Consider the following 25,803-nt stretch of genomic DNA (forward strand, 5'->3'; position numbering starts at 1 on the left):
GGCAGATAATTATTTTTGCACATAACAATGTCAAAAATTCAGTGTAAATTAGGAACATTTGCCTAAGTCTTTTTTGTTAAGTCAGCAAGTCAATAGATCTTCTATAAATGCCCTGGGCTCTTATGGAAAAGGTGCTTGAAATAAACGGAGTAAGAATAATATATTATTTCTACCAGATTAAGAAAAAAATCATACTTTGTGTCTCTATAATATTGCCTTTTTGAGAATTCAACATAACGAATCATACACTATGTAGCCTTTTGCTCCTGACTTCTTTCACTTAGCATGATGTTTTTGAGATTCAACAATGTTCTCGTAAGTATCAGTAGTTCCTTCCTTTTTACTGCTGAGTGGTATTGCATGAATGTTACAAAATGTTGTTTTATCCATTGACCAGCTGATTGATATTTGTTTCCATTTTTTGACTCTTATAAATAACACCTCCGTGAACACTGATGTAAAAGTCTTAGCATGGACATATGTTTTTAATTTCTCGTGGCTGGATATCAGAGTGGAATTTGGGGGCTCTATGGTCAGTTTATGTATGTTTAACTGTTTAAGAAAATGCCAAACTGTTTTCCAAAGTGGTGGTACCATCTTGTGTTCCCATTAGCAACAAATGTCTGTTCCAGTTGATCCACATCCTCACCAACACTTGGTATTGGCTATCCTATCGGTTTCAATGGTTTAGTTCGTTCACTTTGATTTTCTAAATATAATCATATCACATACAGATAAGGAAAACTATTTTTTTCTCACTGCTCTGTCCAGAGCCTCTAAACTACAAGCAAGTAATATCTATATGGGCATCTATGACTTGATTTTTATTTTACAGAAATGCTTCCAATATTTTATTGTTAGGCTCTCACTACACTTGAAGTTAGTCACATCAGGAAGTATTCTACTTTTAGTTAGTAAGGTTTTATCACATGGGAATACTGACTTTTTATCAAGTGCTGTTCAGCATCTGCTTTGACCTTCTGATGCAATTAACTAAACTAACACCTTTCTTAATGCTGAATCATCCTTATGTTTCTGAAACACCCTGATTACATTTGTTTTGAATCACTACTTGGGTTTCTTTTTCTTTACTTCTGTATTTGACTTACTACAATTTATATCAATATTTTAAGTGAATTCGGTCTAGAACAGCATTTCCCAAACTTATTCCATAGGAAGGACATGTTCCTGGGTGGAGGTGAGGAGGGACCCCCCCAACAGAACTCTAATCTTCAATTTCGTCTTATGTAAAATAGGGGTAAATATATATAAAGAGATAAAGATGGCTTAAGGTACTATTAGGAAGACTGAATGAGATAATGCCAATAGTTGCTTAGTAAGTGAATGAGCTAGGATTTTAGTATCAATCATCCTTGAGATGACTACACTCTGTTATGTCTATTATTAAAAGAAAATTACATATATGGAAGGGCAAAAAAACTTCATGCAACAATTTAACCAGTAGTAGTACTTTAGTAGAGCTAGGGATTTTATCTTATTAATTTTTTAATCCTAAAATAGTGGATTCCCCCTTTATAATGAACCCTTTAAAAGGAATTATTCAAATGTGGACAAGAAATTAGCCTACCTGAGTGTGATTGATTGTTATATGGTTGCCATGAAGAGGTGACTGACGATCTTTCTCCTTACTGTGCCGACTACTCTGTTTACTACGTTGTAGTTGCTGCCTCAGTTTGGCAATCTGCTTTGGGGAGAGGGGAGGAGAAATAAAATGAGAACAAAAGTGAATACCAGTTTTTAAGTACTTCTGATTTTAATTTTTGGATAGTAATAAATTACTTTTTCCTCAAAGGTTTCAAGAAGAGATAATATTTCACTGCCAAGATTTATTCTTCCAAGTTTCTAGGATTAAAACTACTGAAAATAAGAGGTACACACTTCCAGTCATACAATAAATAAGTCATAGCTATGTAAAGTACAGCATAGGGAATACAGTCAATAATATTGGAATAACTATATTTGGTGACAGAAGGTAACTAGACTTGTGGTGGTAATCATTTCATAATGTATATAAATGTTGAATCACTATGTTGTCCAACTGAAACTAATATGTCACCTATACTTCAATAAAACAATAGGCTATAAATGCTTCACTTGTGCAATTTAAATAGTGTTTTGGTAAACATGTAGACTAAATCTCTCCACATTATTTCAGATTTGACCTTTGTATACCAAGAATATCTTCTTCTTTAAACACTTTTTATAAGGAAAAACACTAGTATTTCATATGCCAATTGATTAAAGTTCAAAGCCAATATATTAATACAGAGACCACATTAGTTTCTAAGTTCCCATGTTATATAAACAAAATGCATCTAGCTTATCAATTACTAAACACTTCAAACTTGTACATCTTTTGGTAGTGAGGAAAATCAAAGTATATTTAGTATTAGCAACTTACTAGCATTGAATATCTTACTATATATTCCTCATAGTCACTCAACTTTTGTTTTTCCTTCCAGCTCTACTGAGATATAATTTTGACATATAGTATTGTGGAAGTTTAAAGGTATAGAACACGTTGATTTGATACTTGTATATATTGCAAAATGATGCCAACGTAGCATTAGTTAATACCTCGACCCCATCCTATGATTTCTTTTTTTTTTTTTTTTGTGGTGAGACCAGTGGAGATTTACTCTTTTAGCAGCTTTTAAATATAAATACAGTATTATTAAGTATAATCAAAATGCTATACATTAGATCACTAGAACTTATTCATCTTATAACTGAAGTGTGTATCTTTTGACCAACCCCAATTTCTTCTACCCTCCAGCTCCTGGTAGCCACCACCACTCTTCTGTTTCTATGAGTTCAACCTTTTTAGAAGTGATATCATAAAATATTTGTTTTTCTCTGCCTCACTTATTTCACTTAGCCTAATGCCTTCAAGGTTGATCCTTGTTATAAATGGCAGGATATCCTTCTTCCTCGTGGCTGAATAACATTACAGTGGAGATATACACACACATATACACTACATCTTTATCCATTCATCTGTTGATACTGGCTATAATCATAACTTTAAAAAACAAATATAACTTAGAGTGTATTCTCCTAAACGGAATGGTAACACTCCCAAGTTTAAGAGAAAAGTCATTATTACAATAAGGCTCGGAATTCATTAAACTACTGGGTATTTGCCAAAAAAATATACAGCACTAATTCAAAGAGATAATATGCACCCCTATGTTTATAGTAGCAGTATTTACAATAGTGAAACTATGGAAGCAGCCCAAGGGTCTTGTTGATGGATGGAATATTATTCAGCCATAAAAAAGAATGAAATCTTGCCATTTGCAACAAAATGGATGGAACAAGAAAATATAATGCTGAGTGAAATAAGTCAGAGAAAGACAAATACCATATGATCTCACTCATATGTGGAATTTAAGAAACAAAAGAAACAAAGGAAAAAAGAGAGAGAGAGGAGAAAGACAAACCAAGAAGCAGACTCTTAACTATAAAGAACAAACTGATGGTTTACCAGAGAGGAGATGGGTGGGGGATGGGGAAAACAGGGGGTGGGAATTAAAGAGTATAGTTATCATGATGAAAAAAGATAATTAAAAAAAAACCAAGATCACATATGCAATCAAATGGTGCAGTGCCTGGCATATGGTAAGGGTCTGCTGAATTGAAAACTATGCCCATTTCCGGTTTGGAGCAATGGCCCCCACACAAAGTCCCTTGGAATCATCTGGGAAACTCAAAACAAAACAAAACAGAAACAACAACGACAACAACAACAAAAAAACCTCGAACTCACAAAGTCCTGCCCAACGCAGATCCCTGTGCCTGCCCCAGACTGACTTTTGTGGCTCTGTATAGTCTCTATGCATCAGCATTTGGGAGCCTTTGGTCCAGAGCGTTTGAAGTGACAAAAATGCAACCACCAGACCCATCTCCAACTGCAGATAGCCTACGATGCCAATATTTAGCAGACAGAGGATTCTATCATGCCACCACAGCACTGTAGGACATCTTCCTTTGAATTTATTGTGGCAGAATAAACTTCCTCAAAATTAAATATAAGCTCAAAACTGAAACATAAGTATTGCCAGAAGGTAAATTCAAACAGAAACAATTTATATTAAACACCAACCTGGATGGAACTCAAAAAAAATCTAACACATTTTAGATGATGTATAATCTGCTTCAAATATGCCAGACCAGGAGTAAAATATTCCTGAGCATTTTGTAGGGGAATAATTGGCATTTGGGGGAAGTTATTTAATATTGGCATTTTTTCTTTGTAGAAAAGATGACAGTAATCAACTAACAGTTATTCCTTGAACACCTATTGTGAGCCCAGCTTTATATTACCTACTTAGACAAGTGTAAACACAAAGTAAAGTCTGTAAAATATATTGATTTCCTCAAGGACATAAAGCAAAAATACAATGTATTTTAATATTAGGTACTTACCTTGGATAACCATGGCAATAAAAAGCAAAACAGACAGTTGCTACTAAAACCTATAAAAGCTCAAGAGGAAAAGTATATAGGTTGCTAGGAAAACTCATTTTTACATGGAAGGAAATAAAGCACCTGAACAATGGAATGGTTTATGTCCTTTCTTTTATATTAAGATCCTTAGATTCCTTCAGTTGTTTTCTGTTTTGGGTTTTGTTTTGTTTTTTTGTTTTGATTTTTTTTCTTTTTAAGATTCCTTCAGTTTTTTAAATCTCTTTGTAGCTTATGGACCTCTCATACAACGTTGTTTCAAAGATATACACATAAGATTATCTATGTTAATGTTTGTGTTCCTTGCTCTCTGTTGAAATGACATAATTTTCTTCTAGAGAACATTAATTTTCATGAGAAAAGGAATCAAAATTAGTAGGTAATCATTATAAATGAGGACAGATTATTCTCTATGATAAAAAATAAATAGGATTCGAAATTGTACAAGTCATTTAATTAGGATAGAGGTATGAAATTGTTTTCTGAATATTAATGATGTTTCAGTGCTGTTTCAAAACTGGCAAGAGTTTGTACAGAAGAGCCCATAATGCCTAGAAATTAATCAAGGCAATTTGTAATTTTTCATTTTAAAAATAATCTTTAAAAATAAACAAACAAAAATAATCTGAGAGCTGATCAATTCTAATCACTCTATTTTTAAAGGCCTTGAAATATCAAAGAAAGCCAGAAAAGTTTTTGTTCTTAACAGCCTTAACAAATCTCTGAAAACAAAAAGCATCCATCATGGTATACACCTTACTTTGCCTGGAATACCCAGTTAAACTATGCAACCTTATAGCTTTCACATAATACTGTTCATCTCTGAAATATCACATAGCTACACTCTTGTCTTCAATTCAGTAGAGATTAGGGTAAAAGGGAGCCCATCTTCCTAAACATATATACTCAGATTACAAATTTTAGTCACGAACTATGTAAAATGAAAGCAAGACACCGTAAGTCCTTCTTTGCTTCAGAACAAGGTGGTTCCTGTGCTGTTACAACCACATTCAGAAGAGGGGCAGGCCTACAGGACAACGGAAAACACTCTCATTGTCCATAGTTTTTCTTAGAATTTCCCTTCTCTTTTTCCTCTGATGCTCAAGAGCCCACGGCCATCTGAAGCCAGGGGAGAGCTGACTTTAGAACCAGTGGAAAGTAGACACAAAGTTGTCTCTGGGAGGAAGGGGCAGAAGGGCAATCCCCCTTCCCCACACACATACACACAACCCATCCCACCTCATCCACAGCTCTGAAGCTCTGCCCAAGACAGGCTCTGTAGGCCCACATTCCAGGTGATGTTGCACAGAAGCTCCTGGTCCTCACTTCAGGGGATCTACCCACCCCAGTCACTACAATGAAATGCCCACACAACCTTCATTTACAAAGGGAACATTAAGCTTTACTGACTGGATTTTTTAAACTAAACTATAGATATATCTGACTTTGTGTTTCTAAATATTCAATAGCTACTCTGTGGCCTTAGGGAAAAAAATTAAGAATGGACCTTGAGGGTATTCTGCTAAGTAAAATAAATCAGCCAAAAAAAAAAAAAATACTGTTTGATCTCACTTATATGTAGAATCTTAAAAATAATTTCACAGAAACCAAGAGCTGATTGGTGGTCACCAAAAATTGGATGGGGGATAGGAAATGGGAGACAGTGGGTCAAAGGGTACAAACTTCCAGTTACAAGATGAGTAAGTTCTGGAATGTAACATACAGCATGGTGACTATAGTTAACAATACTGTACAGCAATTTGAAAGTTGCTAGGGGAACAAATCTTAAAAATTCTCACTATACACAAAAAAACCACCATTATGTGAGGTGATAAATGTGTTAACTAAGCTTATGGTGGTAATCATTTTGCAATATATCAATGCATCAAATCAGTACACTGTATACGTTAAATCTACACAATGTTAAATGTCAATTATAGCTCAATGAAACTGAAAGAAAAAAAATTTAAGAGGGAAGGAGAGAGGAACCTCTTTAAACATGAAAGGGGTTTCAAGCACATGAGCTCCAAAGTTTAAAAAAGCTAGGGAATAAGTGACCCTGGGTCACAAAGAAGAAATAATAAGTGTAGAGAGAAGAATTAGCATAAATACAAAGAACTGACTAAAACATTTGTGAAACTAGATGAAGAAAAATCAGAGACTGGCCCCACTCAAAATCTGAGAACTAGGAATACATTTTATTGTAAATTTTTGGAAACCTAATTAACATCGTCCCTATTCATTTGCTGTTTCTGTCCTATTAGTTTCCCCCACTATTGTTAAAATTTAAAAACAAAATAAAACAAAACTCAGCCTCAAAAGACTGGTTGAGTACCTTCGCCTCAGATACTGAAAGGGAGAGAAAGATTTCTCACAATGAATTCTACTCCAGAGTAGGCCAGGGAAATGAGAAATCTTAACTTAAAAGGACTAAGAGCTAGCAGTAGGAAAGGAAGCAGGGTCCTGGAGCTTCCGGCAGAGAAGATAAAAAAAATGAGAAAAGAGCTAGTTTAAAACCAGGAAGGAGGCACTATGCCACTTGCTTTTAAATTAAATTAAATTAAATTAAATTAGCTCATTCATTTTTTAATAAAAGCATATGAAATAGGTACTATTATCATCCCCATTTTTTGGGGGGGAAACTGAGGCAGAAGTTTAAATAGCTTACTAAACATCATACAGTTAAGTGGTGAAACAAATATTTGAATTTGGGAGGTAGAATTCCAAAGTCTGCTCTCCTAACCATTATTCTCTACTGCCTAAAGAAACAAGTTAATAACTTACAGGGAGACAAAAAGATCGTAGAAAAATTTGACAACAGCTAAACTAACAAAACAAAACAAAGGCAAAACAACTATAAAAGATATTAACCCAGCATTTTTTTCTGAAAATATAGTTTGAGAAATCATGAACTTCAAGCTGTCATTCCCTTTTATATGAAAAAAAAGGAATATGTGCCAAACTTGAGTGTTTATAAAGATCAAGTGTCTCAAAACAAAGGTTCTGCAGTCTAAAAGCAAAGTTAACATATTATATCCCTTGTCAGAGTTCAAAGGCATTTAACATGCAACAGTGCCTACTCTAACACCAAAAATAAAAATTTAGAACTTCTTATAATCTTTCCATAAATACAAATAATTAGTTATTTTCCTGTTTTTTTAAAGTGCCAACAGGCAAACTCTAACAAACTAATTGCTATTCATTCAGCCCCATGAAACGAACACAGGCACACACATGCACAAACGTCCATAAAGAAAGAACACAGATGTATGCAGGCACATGTACACGCATGGGTCACTTGTGTGCACATCAACCCTTGCACGCCCACAAACATGCCCTACTCACCACGCGCAGACGCACATAAACCTGCTAACCCAGGAACAGACAGAGATACTCCCACATACAAATTCATCCCCACAGATACAGCTAGCTTTGGGACTTTTATAATGTAAGTTTTAATACAGAATTATATTTACAGCCACCATAAGGCATATTTGTCAACAGAGGTATGTAAATAACACCACCAGACTAACATTTAAAAAACACTTAGTTCACAAACCTGCTTGATCCCATAAAGTTATTATATTTACTTTACCGATGAGGACACATTCTCAAAAATAAAGTACCTTACCCAATGTAATGTAACACAGGTAATAAGTGGCAGACCCAGTCCTCTAGCCTTTAATTTATAACCTCATTCTATTACCTACCAATGCGGCTGGAAGTAATTCTATGTTAATGTTCAACTGCAAGTAATTACCAGTCACTGTGTATTAGCTCATAATCTCAACCACTTTGCAAAGTAACTTCCTTTCTAAATGTTGAAGATATTGCAAGATGTGAAACTGAAATAAAGATGAACAAAAATGTGATGAAGCCGTTAACATACTAAACTACTGATCGGTGTTTATTTTTTTGACAAGCAGTTTGTATGACCTTAAAAATTCTTTCTGTTGGAGCCAATTTTAAATAATGAAAAAATTCTAAAACATCTTTCTAATTCAATTTAATATGGATTTAGACAGAGACTTTATTGGATAAATATCTGTATTTTTTAAAAGTTTATCACATAATTCCTTTGAGTTCAAAGGGATAGTCAAATTTCTTCAGACTGTTGTCTTTTAGGTCCAGAGAAAATATTATTGCAATTATTTCCCCCTGGTATGATATGATAAAAAATTTTAATACCAAAAATTAACAAAATGTCAGAGCAGAAGGTATATAAGGAAACTTCTATTTTGCTTACTTAAAAAAGGAAGACCACATCAATAATATCTATTTATTACAGTTTGATCAGATGTGAGAAAAATCCCTAATTATTTCACTTACTGCTCCAGATGGTTCCATCTAAGAAAAACTATCCTACTAATGAAAGAAAAGCTTATTGATGAGATAAGGAAGCAACCCATGCTTTTTTATTTCCACTGAAGGACTTAATGGCAAACCCACCTTTTTCAATTTATCTCTATCAAAATCAGAGATAGTAAAAAAAAAAAAATCAAAACAATACAAGAATATTATTAATGTTCTTTCTTGGAATACTACCCTCTGGGATAAAGAGCAGGTTTGCTAACTGCTTACTATAAAAATAGTGGATTTCCCCAAGCTCTGTATTCCTCTCCTGTAATGTGACCTACTACATGTGCATGAATCCATTTGGGCTCTCCCCATCACCCCATGGGACTTGATTCAGGGGAAACAAGGCAAACTTGATAGTCTTGATACTTGCTGTGCTGGGAATAGCAAAGTCCATTGTCTCTAATCCAGGCATTTCATGCCTTCTGCCAGCATCCATGGAATGGTAAAAGGCTAATTTATTACGCTGTGAATAGGAGAAAGTAAAATCCAAGACCTGAGAGGGAATACTTCTCAAATGAAGAGAAAGGAATTTTAATGAAACAACTTGGAAAGATTGATTTATGTTCCCTACAGATAAGAGGACATGATGGACTGGTATCTGACTTCTCTCTAGATACTGAAAATGTTGAACAAGGATGATCAAGATTTACTGTTGCACTAGAATCAGCCTAAACACCTAGACATGAACCAGACCCCCCCCCCAAAATGTATGAGAGTTTACCAGGATCCACTTAGGAAATCTGAGTGAAGAGCTGTGCAGAGTTATCTTCGGTTCTACACAAGAGGGCCACCTAGAAGAGTGAACGGACTCAACAGCTGAGAAACTGAATGTTATTTCTATGCTTCTAGAGGCTAAGGATGGAGCAAGCGACTCACAAACCCAGAAAGAACAGTAGGGAGATGTATAGCAACAACGGATCTCCAGAGACTTCATGAAATTACTCTACCAAAGAAAGTAAGTTTCAAAAATCTGTCAAGCCCAGGGGCTGTAAAGGCATCTTACAATATATATAAACCAGTCAAGGAGGCACATTTCTATTCCCCTTACCTCCCCCTTCCTCCCCCGAGCTCTAACTCCAGAGGAGTCAGAAAGAGCAGCTACAGAGTGAGGAAGGAGGTGAGCAAGAAACAGAAGAGAAGGTTCCCTGATCTCTTCACCGAGGAAGTCACCCAACCATAGTGGGCCCTAGCTAGAACAAGGGGAGTAGCTAGAACCATAAAAGCAGCTGGAATTTGACCATTTTAAGAAATTAGAAAGCATGTTTGCTAAAAGGGACGACAGGGGTGTAACAGTGATCAGATTCTGGTTTTGCACCATGGGCAGGAGACGAACTTCTCTCACTCAATAAGGACAGAGGGAGTTAACAAAGTCCTTTGTGATTATTCCTTAAGGTCTTAGTTGTTTTTCCTAATGTGTAATTAAGTTCTTTATGAAGTAGATTGTAGCTATTGTTTCTTTTGAAATACATCCTTCAGACACTATTGGGCATACCGTCTTACTCATTTGATATTATTCTATGAACAAATGCAGTGCCACTAAATGCTGATGATATATGCTAAAACATGTCTTCATGTTTTACCTTTAAGATTTACCTTCGAGATTTACCTTTCTTCTCTTTTACTCTACTAAACATATACAAATGAAGTACCATAAAAAGTGGTGTTAATTAAACCCTTATCATTTACTTACAGACTCCTTAAACCCTAGTTACGCTTTATAAATTAACTTTAAATTGTGTTTTATAAGCAGGGAACCACATTTCTAACAAGTGGAAAAGTGCATTTGCATATTTGCTTGGTTGGGTTGACAACCCTCCAGTGAACATAACTCAAAGGAGGAAAAGTAATCTTTTCATAAAGGAAAATGCCTCACTTAGCTTAGTTTTCTTAACATGAACACAACCCACAACTTCACATATACTGTATCAATTATAATTTCTGATAAATGTATTGATAATCTGCCATTTCTGCTGTAGGTAACCTGCTTTTCTTTCCTAATTCTAAGTGTGTGTGTGTGTGTGTCCTTGATCTAAAATTCCATTACACTATACCTAGGGGGGAAATTTTTTATTTGTCTTATTTATCCTCCTTGAAGCTGGTGGGCTTTTTCAATTGCTCTCCAAACATAGCAAACTTTCAACCTTTAAAAAATTTCTCTTCCCTGATGCTTACAGAATATTCTTACCTCCTGGAACCCCTAACTCAGTCTATTTCCCATGTTTCTTAACTTCTCTTTCATGTTGTCAACCTCTTTATTTTTTTGTTCTATGTTCTAGAAGATTTGCTCTTCCAGACTGGCAATTCTCAGTTGAGAGTTCTGATCCACTAACTCTCTCTCCTGTTATGTGAATTTAATCTACCAAAGAGCTTTTTATTTTTAATTTCATCCATTTTTGATATTCACAAGATTTGTAATTGGTCCTTTATCATTCTGCCTGTTCTTGTTTACTCCTTTTCTTATTGCCAGCTACCATTTCATTTGAAATTCTTTTTTTTTTTTAAAGATTTTATTTATTTATTCGACAGAGAGAGAGACAGCCAGCGAGAGAGGGAACACAAGCAGGGGGAGTGGGAGAGGAAGAAGCAGGCTCATAGCAGAGGAACCTGATGTGGGGCTCGATCCCATAACGCTGGGATCACGCCCTGAGCTGAAGGCAGACGCTTAACCGCTGTGCCACCCAGGCGCCCCTCATTTGAAATTCTTAAACATTCTTATATTTAAGTGCTTTTTTGGAGATTGTGTTCTTATCCCTATTTCCTCAGATGTAAATGATCCTATTTGGTGTATCTGCTGTCTCTTGTGGTAACAGATTTCCTTACATGTCCTAAAATGCTTGCCTGCAAACACACCTTATGTGGAAGTTTTATCCTCTGTGAGCTCTTTCCTGCCATGTTGTTTCATGGCTGCTCAGACTATCCCTCTGGAGTTGCACAGCTCCAGAGCAGGTCTTAAATTAGAGAGACTGGGGCTTTGGTTCCACATGGGGAGAGCTCTATTCCAGATGCCACAGGCACACACAACATATGGTTACTATTTCCATTTTTGCATAGCTGCCTCTTTGGCCCACAGGAAAACACCAACAGTGTCAGGTGGAGTTATTTCAGGTCTGGTTTTACAGCCTAGAAACATGGTCCCAGTTCCTTGCTTTATGCAGACAGCCCAGTTCCAATCTCCTACCATTTGCAAGACGCATTTGGCATTCTTAAAATGTCTAGCGATCTACACGCTCTTAAATTTGGCTTCAAAACCCACTTTTTGGGGTGCCTGGGTGGCTCAGACAGTTAAATGTCTGCCTTTGGCTCAGGTCATGATCCTAGGGTCCTGGGATTGAGCCCCACATTGGGCTCCCTGCTCGGCGGTGAGCCTGCTTCTCCCTCTCCTTCTACTGCTCCCCCTGCTTGTGCTCCCCCATTCTGTCAAATAAATAAATAAAATCTTTTAAAAAAACAACAACAACCCACTTTTTAAGTCCCGGCCCACATGACCCCTAGTTTCTGTGAGCCAGAGAGCATCAATACCCACTCATGACTAAGGGTTTCCTGTTTCTCATGGTCTGCAGGGGTTTTCTTTGTCTTAAATGTAACTAGAATATAGTTACTTATTTCTTAGAAAAATTTTCACATTGCATTCTCATAAACTTGGAGCAAAGCGGAGACAGATTATACAGGTGCTTTCACTGACATTGTAATGTGAAATCCTGATTCAAATTATGTGAGGGGGAGAGTATGCATGTGACTCGGGAAGAAAGGTTGTGTGCTACTTCTGACTTTGATCCTATTTCAAGGAAGCAGGTTAAAAGTTATTTTTTAAATAGCACAATTGTAGTAGTATTCAATTTTTAAAAATACAGCTTTCAATAATAAGTTTTGTCTTTTCATAATTTTCTCAAATTCCAATTCTGTCATCTATTACAACTATTCTTTTTTTCCCTTTTTGTCTTTACCAATGTATTCTTATCATTTACTAGCCTCAGTTATATATCATATAGCACTTGATATCTTCATGGTACATTACAGAAAACCCACCAGTCTTTTACATCTATTCCCTTTCTTTTTCATCTTTACTGAGATATAATTTACATTCCCTTAACTTCATTCATTGTAAGGGTAAAAATTCAGTAAGTTTTAATCACTCTGTAGAGTTGTACAACCATAATCACATTGCAGTTTCGTAACTTTTTCATCACCCCCCCAAATTTGCCTTAAGTCTGTTTGCAGCACTTCTCCACCCCATTCCCAGCCACATGCAACCACAAATGGGCTTTCTCCCCCTTCTATAACTTTGCCTTTTCTGGCATTTCAAAATTAAATGAAGCCATATAATATGTAGTCTTAGTCATCTCATTTAGTAGGGATTGGCAGGCCATAATCTGAAGGCCAAATCCAGCCTGCCATGTGTTTTTGTAAATAAAATTTACTGGAACATAACCAAGCCCATTCCATATTGTCTATGGCTGCTTTCACACTACAACAGCAGAACTGAACAGTTGCAACAGATATTATAGAGCCCACAAACCCTAAAGTATTTATTATCTGGCCTTTTACAGAAAACATTTGCTGACTCTTGACTTAGTAAAACATTTTTGAGGTTCATTCATATTGTAGCATTGTTGATATTCAGTGTATTATTCCCTTTTCATTGCTGAATAGTATGTCATTGCATGAATACACCACATTTTGTCTCTGCATTTACCGATCCACAGAAATGTGGACTCAGCTATAAACATTTTGTGTACACGTCTCAATCTAGACAGGTGTTCTCACTCTTCTTATACAGATTCCTAGGAACTGAATTGCTGGGTTATATGCGAAGTTTCTGATGAACTTTAAAAGAAACTGACAAACTGTTTTCCAAAGTGGCTGTACCATTTTCTGTTCCCAAGAACATCTGAGTACTCCAGATTCCCTTTATCCTTGCCAACACTTGGTATTGTCGGTCTTTTAAGTTATACTTATTGTATTGGGCGTGTAGGTGTCTTTTATAGTTTAAATTTGCATTTGCCTAATGACTAATGATGTTGAACACTTTTTCATATGTTCATTTGCCATCCATGCATGCATCTTTGGTGAAATAGTTCTATTCAATTGTCTTATCCATTTTTAAGTTGGGTTGTCTTCCTATTATTGATCTGTAAGAGTTCTTTATATATTCTGGATATAAGCCCTTTGTCAGATATAGGATTTGCTAATATTTCTTCCAGTCTGAAACTTTCATTCCCTTAGCAGTGTCTTTTGAAGTATAAATGTGCAATTTAATGAGTTTATTATTATTATTATTTCTTTTATGGCTTTATTCTTGGTGTTGTATCTAAAAATGCCTTGCTGATTAATTCAAGGTCTTCTACAAGTTACCTAATTTTAAAGCCTATATTTAGGACTATGATTCATTTTGAGTTAGTTTTTCTCTATGCTGACAGTCAAGGACTTGTGTTTTTTTTCCCCCCTTATATCTGGAATATAATTATTCCAGCACCAATTATTGGAAACATTGTCTTTCCAAATGAATTGTGTTAGTACCTTTGTGAAAAATCAACTGACCATAAATATAAAGGTATATTTCTGGATTCACAATTTTGATTCACTTATTTATGTGTTTTTCTTTTGCTAACTTCATTAATGTAAATCTATAAGAAATACTGAAATTGTGTAATTTAAATATTCCGAATTTCTTGTTTTCAAAAATACTTTGGGGACGCCTGGGTGGCACACTCAGTTGAGCATCTGGCTCTTGATTTTGGCTCCGGTTATAATCTCAGGTTTGTGAGATCGAGCCCCACATCTGGGCTCTGCACTCAGCAGGGAGCCTGGTTCTCTCCCTCTGTCCTTTCCCATGTTCTCTCTAAAATAAATTAATCTTTAAAAGTAAATATTTTTGGCTACTCTTAAGTCCTTTATATTTCCATACAAATTTTAGGATTAGCCTGTCAATTTCTATCAAAAACAAAAACCATGGTATTTTAATAGGGATTACAATGAATCAATTTGGGGAGAATTATCATCTTAATATTGAGTCTTCCAATCCATGAACAAAGTAAGTCTCTCATTTATTTAAATCTTTAATTTTGTCCAGCAATGTTTTGTTGTTTTTACATTGCTTTTGTTAAATATATTCCTAAATATTTTCATCTTTTTGATATGACTGTAATAAATTGTTTTCTTATTTTTTGGACTATTCCTATCTAGTATCTAGAAACATAAATGATTTCTGTATGCTGATCTTGTATCCTATAACCTTGCTGAACATGTTTACTAGTTCTTGTACTGTGTATCTGCATATTTCCTAGCAGTTTCTAAATATAGTTTCTACATGTTTTCTGTAAATAAAGGCAGTTTTACCATTTCCTTTACAATATGGATGTCTTTATTTTTCTTGCCTGACTGCACTGACTAGAACCTCCTATGCAATACCAAATAGAAGTAGTGACAATGTGACAATGGATGACATTGCCTTGTTCCTGATCTTAGGAAGAAAACATTCTGGCTTTCACCACTGAAATGAATGAAATGAATATGATGGGGCACCTGGCTGGCTCAGTCAGTACAGCATGCAACTCTTTATCTCAGGGTTATGGGTTCAAGCCCCATATTGGGTGTGGAGCCTACTTTAAAAAAGAAATGAATAGAATATGATCTGTAGGTTTTGTTTTGTTTTGTTTATCCCATAAATGCCCTTTATCAGGCAAAGAAAGTTTTTTTTTTTTCCCTTGGTTTGTTGAGAGATTTTTATCATGAATTGGTGTTGGGAGTTTGGCAAACACTTTCTCTGACTCTGAAATGATTATATGGTTTTTGTTTTTTATTTTATTAATATAGTGTATTACATTAATTGAATTTTGGATCTTAAACCATCTTTGCATTTCTGGAACAAATCCAACTTGCTTGTGGTATATAATCCTTTTCATACGTAGTTAGATTTGGTTTGCTAATATTTTGTTAAGGATTTTTGCTTCTTTGTTCAAGAGAGATATTGATCTGCCACTTTATTTTCTTGAGATGTCTTTGGCCTGGCTTTGAAGTCAGTTAAATTGGCCTGACAAAGTAAATTGGGCAGTTTTTCCTTCTCTCCTATTTTCTGAAATTGTTTGTGATTTAACATTACTTCTTTGAATATTTGATAGAATTCACCAAAATTTGATCCTTGGATTTTCATTGTGGGAAGGTTTTTAATTCCTCATTCCATTTCTTTACTTATTATAAGTCTATTTATATTTTCTATTTGTTCTTAAATCAGTTTTTACAATTTGTCTCTAATAACTTGTGTCTAAGAATTCATCCATTTTACCTTAGTTTCTACAGTGATGACATAAAATTGATCATAATATTCCTTTATAATACTTTCAAATTCTGTGAAGTTGGTAGTAATTTCACCCCTTTCACTGCTGATTTTGGTAATCTGTGTCTTCTTTTTTTGGTCAGTCTAGCTAAAGGTTTGTCAACTTTGTTGATCTTTTCCAAGAACCAACTACTAGTTTCACTTATTTTTCTCAAACATTTTCTGTTCTGTTGGTTTCTGCTATATATATATATATTATATATAATATATATTTATATATAATATTATATACATATATAATTATATATGTATATAATATATATATTTAGGATTTTATTTTTTATTTGTCAGAGAAAGAGAGAGAGAGCACAAGAAGGGGGAGCTGCAGGCAGAGGGAGAACAGGCTCCCTGCTGATTGAGGAGGCCGATGCAGGACTCAGTCCCAGAACGCTGGAATCGTGACCTGAGGGCAGACGCTTACCCAACTGAGCCACCTAGGTGTCCTGGTTTCTGCTATATTCTTTATTAATTCCTTCCTCTGCTTTTGGTCTGGTTTACTCTTCTTTTTCCAGTTTCTTAAGCTGGAAGCTTAGGACTGATTTAAGAGTTTTTTCTCTTTCTTATGTATGCATTTAAAGGTATAAACCTTCCATGAAGTACTGCCTTATCTACACACACAAATTCTAAGTTTTTTGTCTTCATTCATTAAATATTTAAAAATTTCCCTTGTGTTTTTAATTGACAACTATTTGGGGCTTTCTAAGATTTCTGTTACATGATTTCATCTTTTGCACTCTATTGAGACTTGTTTAATGGCCAAGCGTACAGTCTATCTAACCTAGAGAATGTTTCCTTAATGTTTGAAAAGAATGCAGTCACTGGGTGGAATTTTCTATATATGTCGGTTAGGTCAAGTTGATTGATAATGTTGTCGAAATCTTCTATCTTCTTGCTTATTTTGTGTCTAGTTGTTCTATCAAGTATTGAGAATGGGGTATTGAAATCTCCAGTTATTATTGTAGAAAATTTATTTCTCCTTTCACAGTTTCACTTCATGCATTTGGGGACCATTGTTAGATGTATACATAATTTATGATTATCATATCTTCCTGATGTACTGACCTTTTTATCATTATGAAATGTCTTTGTCTTCAGTAATACTTCTTGTCTTAAAGTCTATTGTGTCAGTTAAGCTTTATCATTAGGTGTGCTTCTTACAAACAGTATATAGCTGAGCGTTGTGTTTTTTTCCAGTTTTGAAATCTCTGCCTTTTAAGAATGTTCAGTCTGTTCATATTTAATGTAATTATATGGTTGGATTTACTTTTGCCATTTTGTTAATTATTTTGTTTGTGTCACACCTTTTTTTATTCCTGTGTTCCTCCTTTATTGCTTTCTTTTGTGATAAATACTTTTAGTGTATCATTTTAATCCCTCTATATTTTTTACTTTGTATTTTTTCAGAGTTATTTCCTTAGCAGCTGGTCTAGGGATTGTAATTTGTATCTTAAATTATCATACTACTTCAAAATAATAATTCCAGTAAAACAGAAACTATACTCTAGTACTTGTCCATTTCTTTGCCCCTCTTTTGTACTTTCCATATGTATATTTCATGTATATATGTCATAAACTCAACATAACAGTATTATAATTATTGCTTTATATGATTATATGTGTTTTAAATGTGGAAAGTGAGAAAAATATACCTACAGACTCTTTTATATTTACCCAAACATTTATCATACTCAACACTCTTCAAGTTCTTCCTACAGATTTGAATTAACATCTGGAGTCATTTTCTTTCAGCCTGAAGAATTTCCTTTGGTATTTCTTATAAGACCGTCTAGCAGCAGGAAATTCTCTCAATCTTTGTTTCTCTGAAAATAATTCACCTTTATTTTGAAGACTAGTTTTTCTGGATATTGAATACTTGGCTGACATTTTTTTTTCTCTCAACATTTTGAATATGTCATGCTTTATGGTCTCTACTGTTTCTGATGAGAAGTCAGCCATTAAAGGTATTAGTAGTTCAGTTCCCTATGTGTTAATAAGTCATTTTTTTCCCCTCCAGCTTTCAAGATTTTCTCTTTTGCTTTGGCTTTCAACAGTTTAATAACTATCATGTGTCTATGTCAGTTCTCTTTGTGTTTTCCAACTTGGGGTTTGTGGAGCTTGAATCTATAGGTTGTTTTACATTAAATCTGGAAAATTTACCACCATTGTTTCTTCATATATTTTTTGATTACTCTCTTTCCTCTCCTCGATCTCCCATTATATGTATGTGTATCTACTTAATGTTTTCTCACAGGCCTCTGAGGATCTGTGGACTTTTCTTCAATCTTTTTCTCTCTATTCTTCAAGGTATATAAATTCTATTGACCTATATTCAAATTCACTCATTCTTTTTTGCCATGTCAAATCTGCCATTGAGCCCACTGAGTGAATTTTTAGCTACTATACTTTTTAACTCTAGAGTTTTTGTTTGTTTCTGTTTTATAATAATTATCTCTTTGTGGAAATTCTTTATTCATTGAGTCACTGTCACCCTACTACCCTTTAATGCTTTTTAAAAATGGTTTTCTCTGGTCTTTTTGAACATACTTATAATTGCTGCTTTAATGTTTTTGGATGCTAAATCCAACATATGAAGACACTTAGATATAATTTCCAGTGATTTTCTAAGTATGGGTCATACTTTCTTGTTTCTTTGCATATCTCTAAATTTTTTTGGATATTGGACATTTTAAATGATACATTATAGCAACTCTAGATTCTGATTTTCCTTGAATGTGGCTGTTGTCTTATTGCTTTGTGTTTTAGTATTTCCCTGGACTGTGTGACCATTGATGTCTCTACTACATTTCCCCTGACCCCGTTTTTCTTTTTAAGGCTGACTTTTTAAAACCTTTCAAGCTGGTCTCCAGTGTTCACCTTAGTGTTTGACTAAAAACTGATCAAAGATTCTATTTAATTATCTCAATCCAGTAAGACTTCCACTCCCAGGATGGGATTTGTGTGTGGAACGAGGAGTGCATTCAAAGTCTTAGCCTTTCACAAGATGGCCCCATATTTTATTACCACCAGGCCTGCTTGAATCTCCTCTCCACATATTTCCTAGGTTCCACTGACCAGTGATGCATGGGTGGCTTACACCCACTTCATTTTCTGCTGTGCATATCTATAGCCTCCAGTCAACTTCAGATATATTGTGAACTTATCAATCCTGCATGACTATCTTATCTCCTAGAACTCTATAAAATCCTGCTACTTCATGAGTCTGTTACTTGCCACAAACTGGACCATACCTTAGGCTAGAGAAGCCACTGGTCCTCCCTGCTTGTTTGCAACTAAGGTTACTATTTTAATCTACAATACTTCCTATTAAGTGCCCTCTCTCCAGCCGGGGCTACAAAGCTTCCAGTTCTCAAGGCTTGCCCCATCCTGGCTGAAATGCCACACCAACAAAGCTGGGGCTGAGGAAGAAGGGATGAGGAGTAGCACCAGATAACACCACAAATCTGTGTTGTTCTTATACCCTGAGTTCAGTGCTTTTCATGCATAAAGTTTCTCAATTTGTTTGGTTGATTTCCAGAGCACTGAATTAGTTTTTTTGACAGTTTTGTCCAGCTTTACGTTTGCTTTCTGGGGAAAGTGAGCAAATATCTCATTCAGTCACCTCAGACATTCCTTTTTTAATAGTGCATATCACATATTGCTGTAGTCCAAAATTTAACTATGCAAAATCTTGGCTATAACTTTGAGATAGTATTTACCTCTGAGATAAAACTGCAAGTTCACTTTTTTGTTATTCATATTCTATGCACAGATGTGCAACTATTTTAGACTAGACATATTAGGCTCACCCTCCTTTCTTTTTTATTGCTTCTGGAAAAAACTCGTTTTGTGCATATGTGCTTGCGTACAGGGTATATAGAAAAGTTGAGGATCTCTCTACATCAATAAAGTAAAGAAGCTACTAAAAATGTAATATGGTCACAGGCAAAATCATGCTAACAGACTATATCTATTCAGTCTAGACACCACAGTATATGAGAGATACTGATAACCTACAATATATGGAAGTAAAGCTAAGAGGTATGGAAACTATGACATATGAAAAATATTTGAGAGAAATGTCAGTCTTTAGCCTGAAAAAAAAATGACATGTTGCTAGTCTTTCAAATATTTAAAGTAGGCTTAGGGGTATAATTTTGAGTTCAATATACAAAATAAACTAATGACTTAAGCAACAATTGAACTCATTTGGTTCTTTAGCAAAGTGATGAACTTCTCTCACTGAGAAGGATCATAATAGATTAGATGACCACATTTTTAAGGAGTGTTTATTTAGGAGATGAACTAGATGACTTTTCAACTCTAAGTTTCTGTAATTTTATAAAAACAATTATATAATAATTTAGATGGATAAAAAGTAACACTGTCATGGAAAATGTTCCGAAGTATACATGAAGATGATCATAATTTAGGTTTTGATAATAAAGGAAAGAGTCATAAAAACTATTCCTAAAAGACATGGATTCTACTGCACTGCTGGGTCTCAAAGGGCAACATGTTGGATATTACAAAAAAGCTGTTAGAAGCAGAAAAAATTTTTCAAAAACAAGAGAGCTTAAGTGGGAACAGAAGGTGGCTAAAAGCAACAAGATATAGAGACTGTTACATAAAACCAGACTTCAGTCTAAAAAGGCTCAAGCTGAATGGGTGCATAACAAATATTTATAAATGACATGAAGGGCACAAACAAGGTAAACTCAGACTTGTTCACCCAACCTGGAAGGCAATGCTTAAACTCTGAAAGAGGTAAGGTTAGCGCAAATAAAGAAAATATCATTATATTCAGGAAACAGTAAGATAATTTGCTAGGATTAAAACAGGTTATAGGCTGAAAACAGAAAAACTTACCTCTTTTAGTTGATCAGCACTTCCCCATGATGCAGAACGTTGATGTGACCTCTTTTCTGCTCCCTCTTCTGCCCAACAGCTAGGTGTCTTTAATTAAAAAATAATAATAATAAAAATAATAAAATAAGGAACTTTGTCTCTACTTCTTAATCTCACAGCAACTCAAACGTATTTCAAAATCTAAGCACATACCAGTTAAGGGTTTATACTAAATACTAAAATCCCTTAAATGCTAAGATTTTCATGACCTGTGAAATGTTTAAAACATCTGTCATATTCTGAATTAGATATGCTCAATCTATGACATCTCTGAGTAATGTTACTCAAAACATTTGTTTTTTGACATTAACATTAATAACTGAAAGTTATCAAATCAAAGAGAACTGTGAAGATATGCATATCGGTGCTTTTAAAGTGAACTGCCAAACTAAATATAAAATGGCATTTCTACTAAGTAAAATAGATGGAAATGAGATTAACAGAACTAGTTCAGAAGCAGTGGGATTAGAGATGACCTATGTCAAACATCTAGCTAGAAAGGGCTGATTGTACTATTCTTCAGGAAAGAGTATTAGAAACAGTATTCTTTTTTTTGAAAAATACCTAGCATCTTTAAATGAAAATATAAAATTATAAAAATGAAAAACATTAAGCTAAATAAACTTACTATAATCTGAAGCAATACATCTTTAAAAAAAAAAAGAACTTGAGCTACATGTCAGAAAAGAGAATTGTTTTTACCTAAAATCTCATTTTCAATAATTCAACCAGTTAAGTAACAGACACTATATATACCCAAATGTAACACAAAACACTAAATCAAATAGCAAGACTATTTAGCAGTTGTTTAAAATATCATTCTTAAGATATGAGAAAACAGTGTAATGCAAATTAGGGAAAGTAAAAATCACTAAAGACAAAGGATGATGATTAGCACAATAAATATATATAGCTTTAAAAATGACTTATTAGGGGTGCCTGGGTGGCACAGCAGTTAAGCGTCTGCCTTCAGCTCAGGGCGTGATCCTGGCGTTATGGGATCGAGCCCCACATCAGGCTCTTCTTCTATGAGCCTGCTTCTTCCTCTCCCACTCCCCCTGCTTGTGTTCCTTCTCTCACTGGCTGTCTCTCTCTGTCGAATAAATAAATAAATAAATCTTTAAAAAAAATAAAATAAAATAAAAAATAAAAATGACTTATTAGATACTGAAAAAAATCAATCCTTATGTTGAGGTTGATGCTACATGGCTTCTTCTTCAAAATGCCTGCAAACAACTTTTTGAATAATTACCTCTTAAAAATAATTATATTCCAAAATGAAACCAACAATTAAATGTTAGTTGAATAAAAACACAAACAAATTGGTTAACCAGTTCAAACACCAAAGTGAAGCTATTTAGTAATAACTGAGAACAAAATAGTTTATTCAGTTGACAAGTTCAAGGATAAGAGATTTCACTATATCAAATAAGCGGTTTGCAAAGAACTAAGTTATTAAAATTTCCTAAGTTCAGGCCTAGATAAGTCAAACTTCACTGAAAAAATTTAGCACCCCCTCTACCAGGTAGCCATATCTTTAATAATCAACTGTTCTAAAATTATTCAGTATGACAGTTTATCTTCATCAAACTTGAGAATTTATACGTCTTACTACTTTTACTTTTCGGCCAAGTGTAAGCATTACTTTTGTCAAAGATCAAATGATTAAGGATCACAATGTTTAAAACTCAAAAGTAATTCACAGAAAATGAGTTTAATTTCTGGTATGTTCCGCAATTACTTAATAATTAATTACATTAATAACAGGAATTATTTTCATTTTGTACAACTCAAGCTTTTTCAAAAGACATTTACATAAACTATACCTCCAACTTAGAGATAAATCAATAGCCGCAAAACTTTCATAAATGCCTTAATACTACCAGATATGCCAATAGCACGTGGAACTACATCTGAGGTCTCTTATCTCACAGAAGATCTTTTTTCTTCATTCTTTTCCTAAAACCGACTGTGAAAACCTATTTGATTATTTCAGAGTGTAGTGTTAGTTACAGAAAAGAAATAAAAACTAACTACAAAGGAACATTTATATTCCTGACATCTAGCTAGTAGAATAGGTCGTTTTTTGAGTGTAAAACCATTAGAAGACTTCTCAGTCATGTGGCTTCAGAATTACATGCACATAAATTGTTTAAATATAGTCATCATACCATCAACTTTAAAAAAAAATACTCCCCCCAAAGTAATTGCATGTTAATCACATCAATTTAAAATAAATAGTATGAAAAATGCTCTGGTCTGCAAATATATTCTATAAACTACATTGTCCAATGTAACAGCTACTAGCCACATGCAACAGTTTACATTTAAATTAATGAAAATGAAATAAAACTAAAAATTCAGCTCCTCAGTCACACTAGCACATTTCAAATGCTCAATAACCACATGTGGCTAGTGGCTACTGGCTGCTATACAAGACAGCACAGATGTGGAACATTTCCATAGCTGCAGAAAGTTCTGTTGAGAGCAGTGTTTTATACATTTAATCACAGATTTTTAACAAGTTATTTTAGTCAAAGCAAAACCAAAAGATGACTCCTTGGTTTATTAAATCTATGTAAAATTCATGCTTGTGAAATCAAAGAAGATGAACTCATTTGTATCTAACTTATTAAATCTGAGTATTTGAGAAACACTTTACTATTTAAATTACATAAACAACAGAAAGCAGCAAAAGTTCTTTCATATCAGTAAGCAATTCCTTCCAACTAGACTGTCTACTTATCTAGAGTAGAATTTTATGAACTGTGCTACTTATAACATGCTCCTGGATGTTGGTAAGAATATAGATCAGAGTTCAATGGTCAAATTAATTTGGGAAATACTGTATTTCATACCTTCCCATACTCCACATACAAAGCAATTAGCATTTCCAAAAATTCAAATAGGCTTTTTTTTTAAAAAAGCCTGCTTTACTTTCTTTTACTCATATAACCCCAGAACAGTTATTTTACAAGTAGACTTTTAACATCTTCCACGGACAGCTTAGAAAGACATCTAATCCTCAATAATGTGTAATGTATGTAATTGCTTGCTTTTCATTCACCACACTTAAGGGATTCTTCCTTCGTAGTTGCCTCTACCTACACTACCAAGGAAGAGAAAGTAAACCTTTTTACACTTAAATAATGCAGAACTAAAGCCATTTCTAAGACTGTTGATTAAAAGGTAGTTGGCTAAAAAAAATTCCCTCTACGTGATAAGGATACCTATAGGTGAAAAGGGCCATTTTCTATTTTCATCTCTCAGAACTGTCCTAAGTCCAGCCCTGAAGCTTTCTCTCCAACCCTCAAGGGTCCATCCACTACCATCCTATGTGAGGACCTCTTCTTCTGTGAGCAAAATACACAGAAAACAGTTTTATTGGCACAGGACCAGACAGTCATTAAGATAATTTTTTAAGAGAATTTTTAGGTCCACAGCAAAACTGAGAGAACATTACAGAGATTTCCCATATGCCCCTCTCCACATGCACAGCCACCTCTCACCAGAGTGGTACAATTGTTACAACTGATGAATCTATACGGACCCAACATTATCACCTAGAGTCCACAGTTTACACTAGGGTTCACTCTTGGTGGTGTATATTCTATGGATGTGGACAAATGTATATATGACATGTATCCCACTAGTATAGTATCATACTGGGTATCTTCACTGCCCTAAAAATCCTCTGTATTCTACCTATTCATTCCTTCCCACATCCCCTGATGCCTAGCAACCACTCATCTTTTTACTTTCTCCTTTTTGGCCTTTTCCAGATGTCATGTAGTTGGAATCATCAGGTAGGGTCACATTTTCAGAGTGGCTTCTTTTACTCAGTAACATATATTTAAGGTTCCTCCATGTCTTTTCACAGCTTGATTGTGCATTTCTTTTTAGTGTTCAGTAATATACCATTGTCTGGATAACCAACTTTATCTATCCGTTCACCTATTGAAGGACATCTTGGCTGCTTCCAAGTTTTGGTGATTTATGAATAAAGCTGCTATCAACATTTGTGTCCGGATTTTTGTGTAGACAGAAGTTTTCAATTCCTTTGCGTAAAAACCAAGGAGCATGAATGCTGGATGGTAGGAAAAGGCTATGTTCAGTTTTATAAGAAACCACCAAACTGTCTTTCAAAGTGGCTGTTGGGTATTGCACTCCGACCAGAAATGAATGGAAGTTCCTACCTCTCTGCATTGTCATTGTCCTGAATTTTGGCCATTCTAAAAGGTGTGTTTTCATTTGTATTTCTCTGATGACAAATGATGCAGAGCATCTTTTCATATGCTTGGTTACCATCTTTCTTTGTCAGCTGTCAGGCTCTTTGGCCCATTTTTTAATCGGGTTGTTTGTTTTCTTACTGTTAAGCTTCAAGAGTTCTTTGTATATTTTGGATAACGGTCCTTTAACAGATGTGAATACTGGATAATTTTGTTGTATCTTTATTCACAAACTAGCAAGGGCAAATGTGCTTACTGCTTTATCAACTTCAAAACAGATTAAACTAACTCCTAGCAAGAAAGTACACTTTTTCAATATGCAAGAGCCCAAAGCCACTTCCAACTCCCCCCAACAAAACCAAAAAAAACCTAATCACTTCATAAAATTCTTGTAATCTTATTTAAAACTTATGTAAAACTTTTTTTTTTTAAAGTAAACTCTATGCCCAACGTGGGGCTTCAACTCATGATCCCAAGATCAAGAGTTGT

At 34.6% G+C, this 25,803-nt stretch overlaps 1 protein-coding gene across 1 annotated transcript in view; it reads right to left on the reverse strand.

Moving 5' to 3' along the window:
- The window catches only part of GLCCI1 (glucocorticoid induced 1), a 101,584-nt gene that overhangs the window by 25,683 nt on the left and 50,098 nt on the right, over positions 1-25,803 (reverse strand). Inside the window, exons 3-4 of the mRNA XM_040644246.1 lie at positions 21,047-21,133; positions 1,589-1,702 (exon numbers count right to left, since the gene is read on the reverse strand). Coding sequence (XP_040500180.1) covers positions 1,589-1,702; positions 21,047-21,133 — 201 coding nt within the window. The remainder of the gene's footprint in view (positions 1-1,588; positions 1,703-21,046; positions 21,134-25,803) is intronic.

The sequence above is a fragment of the Ursus maritimus genome, unplaced genomic scaffold (genome assembly GCF_017311325.1).
Source record: "Ursus maritimus isolate PB19 unplaced genomic scaffold, ASM1731132v1 scaffold_3, whole genome shotgun sequence".
NCBI lineage: Eukaryota > Metazoa > Chordata > Mammalia > Carnivora > Ursidae > Ursus > Ursus maritimus.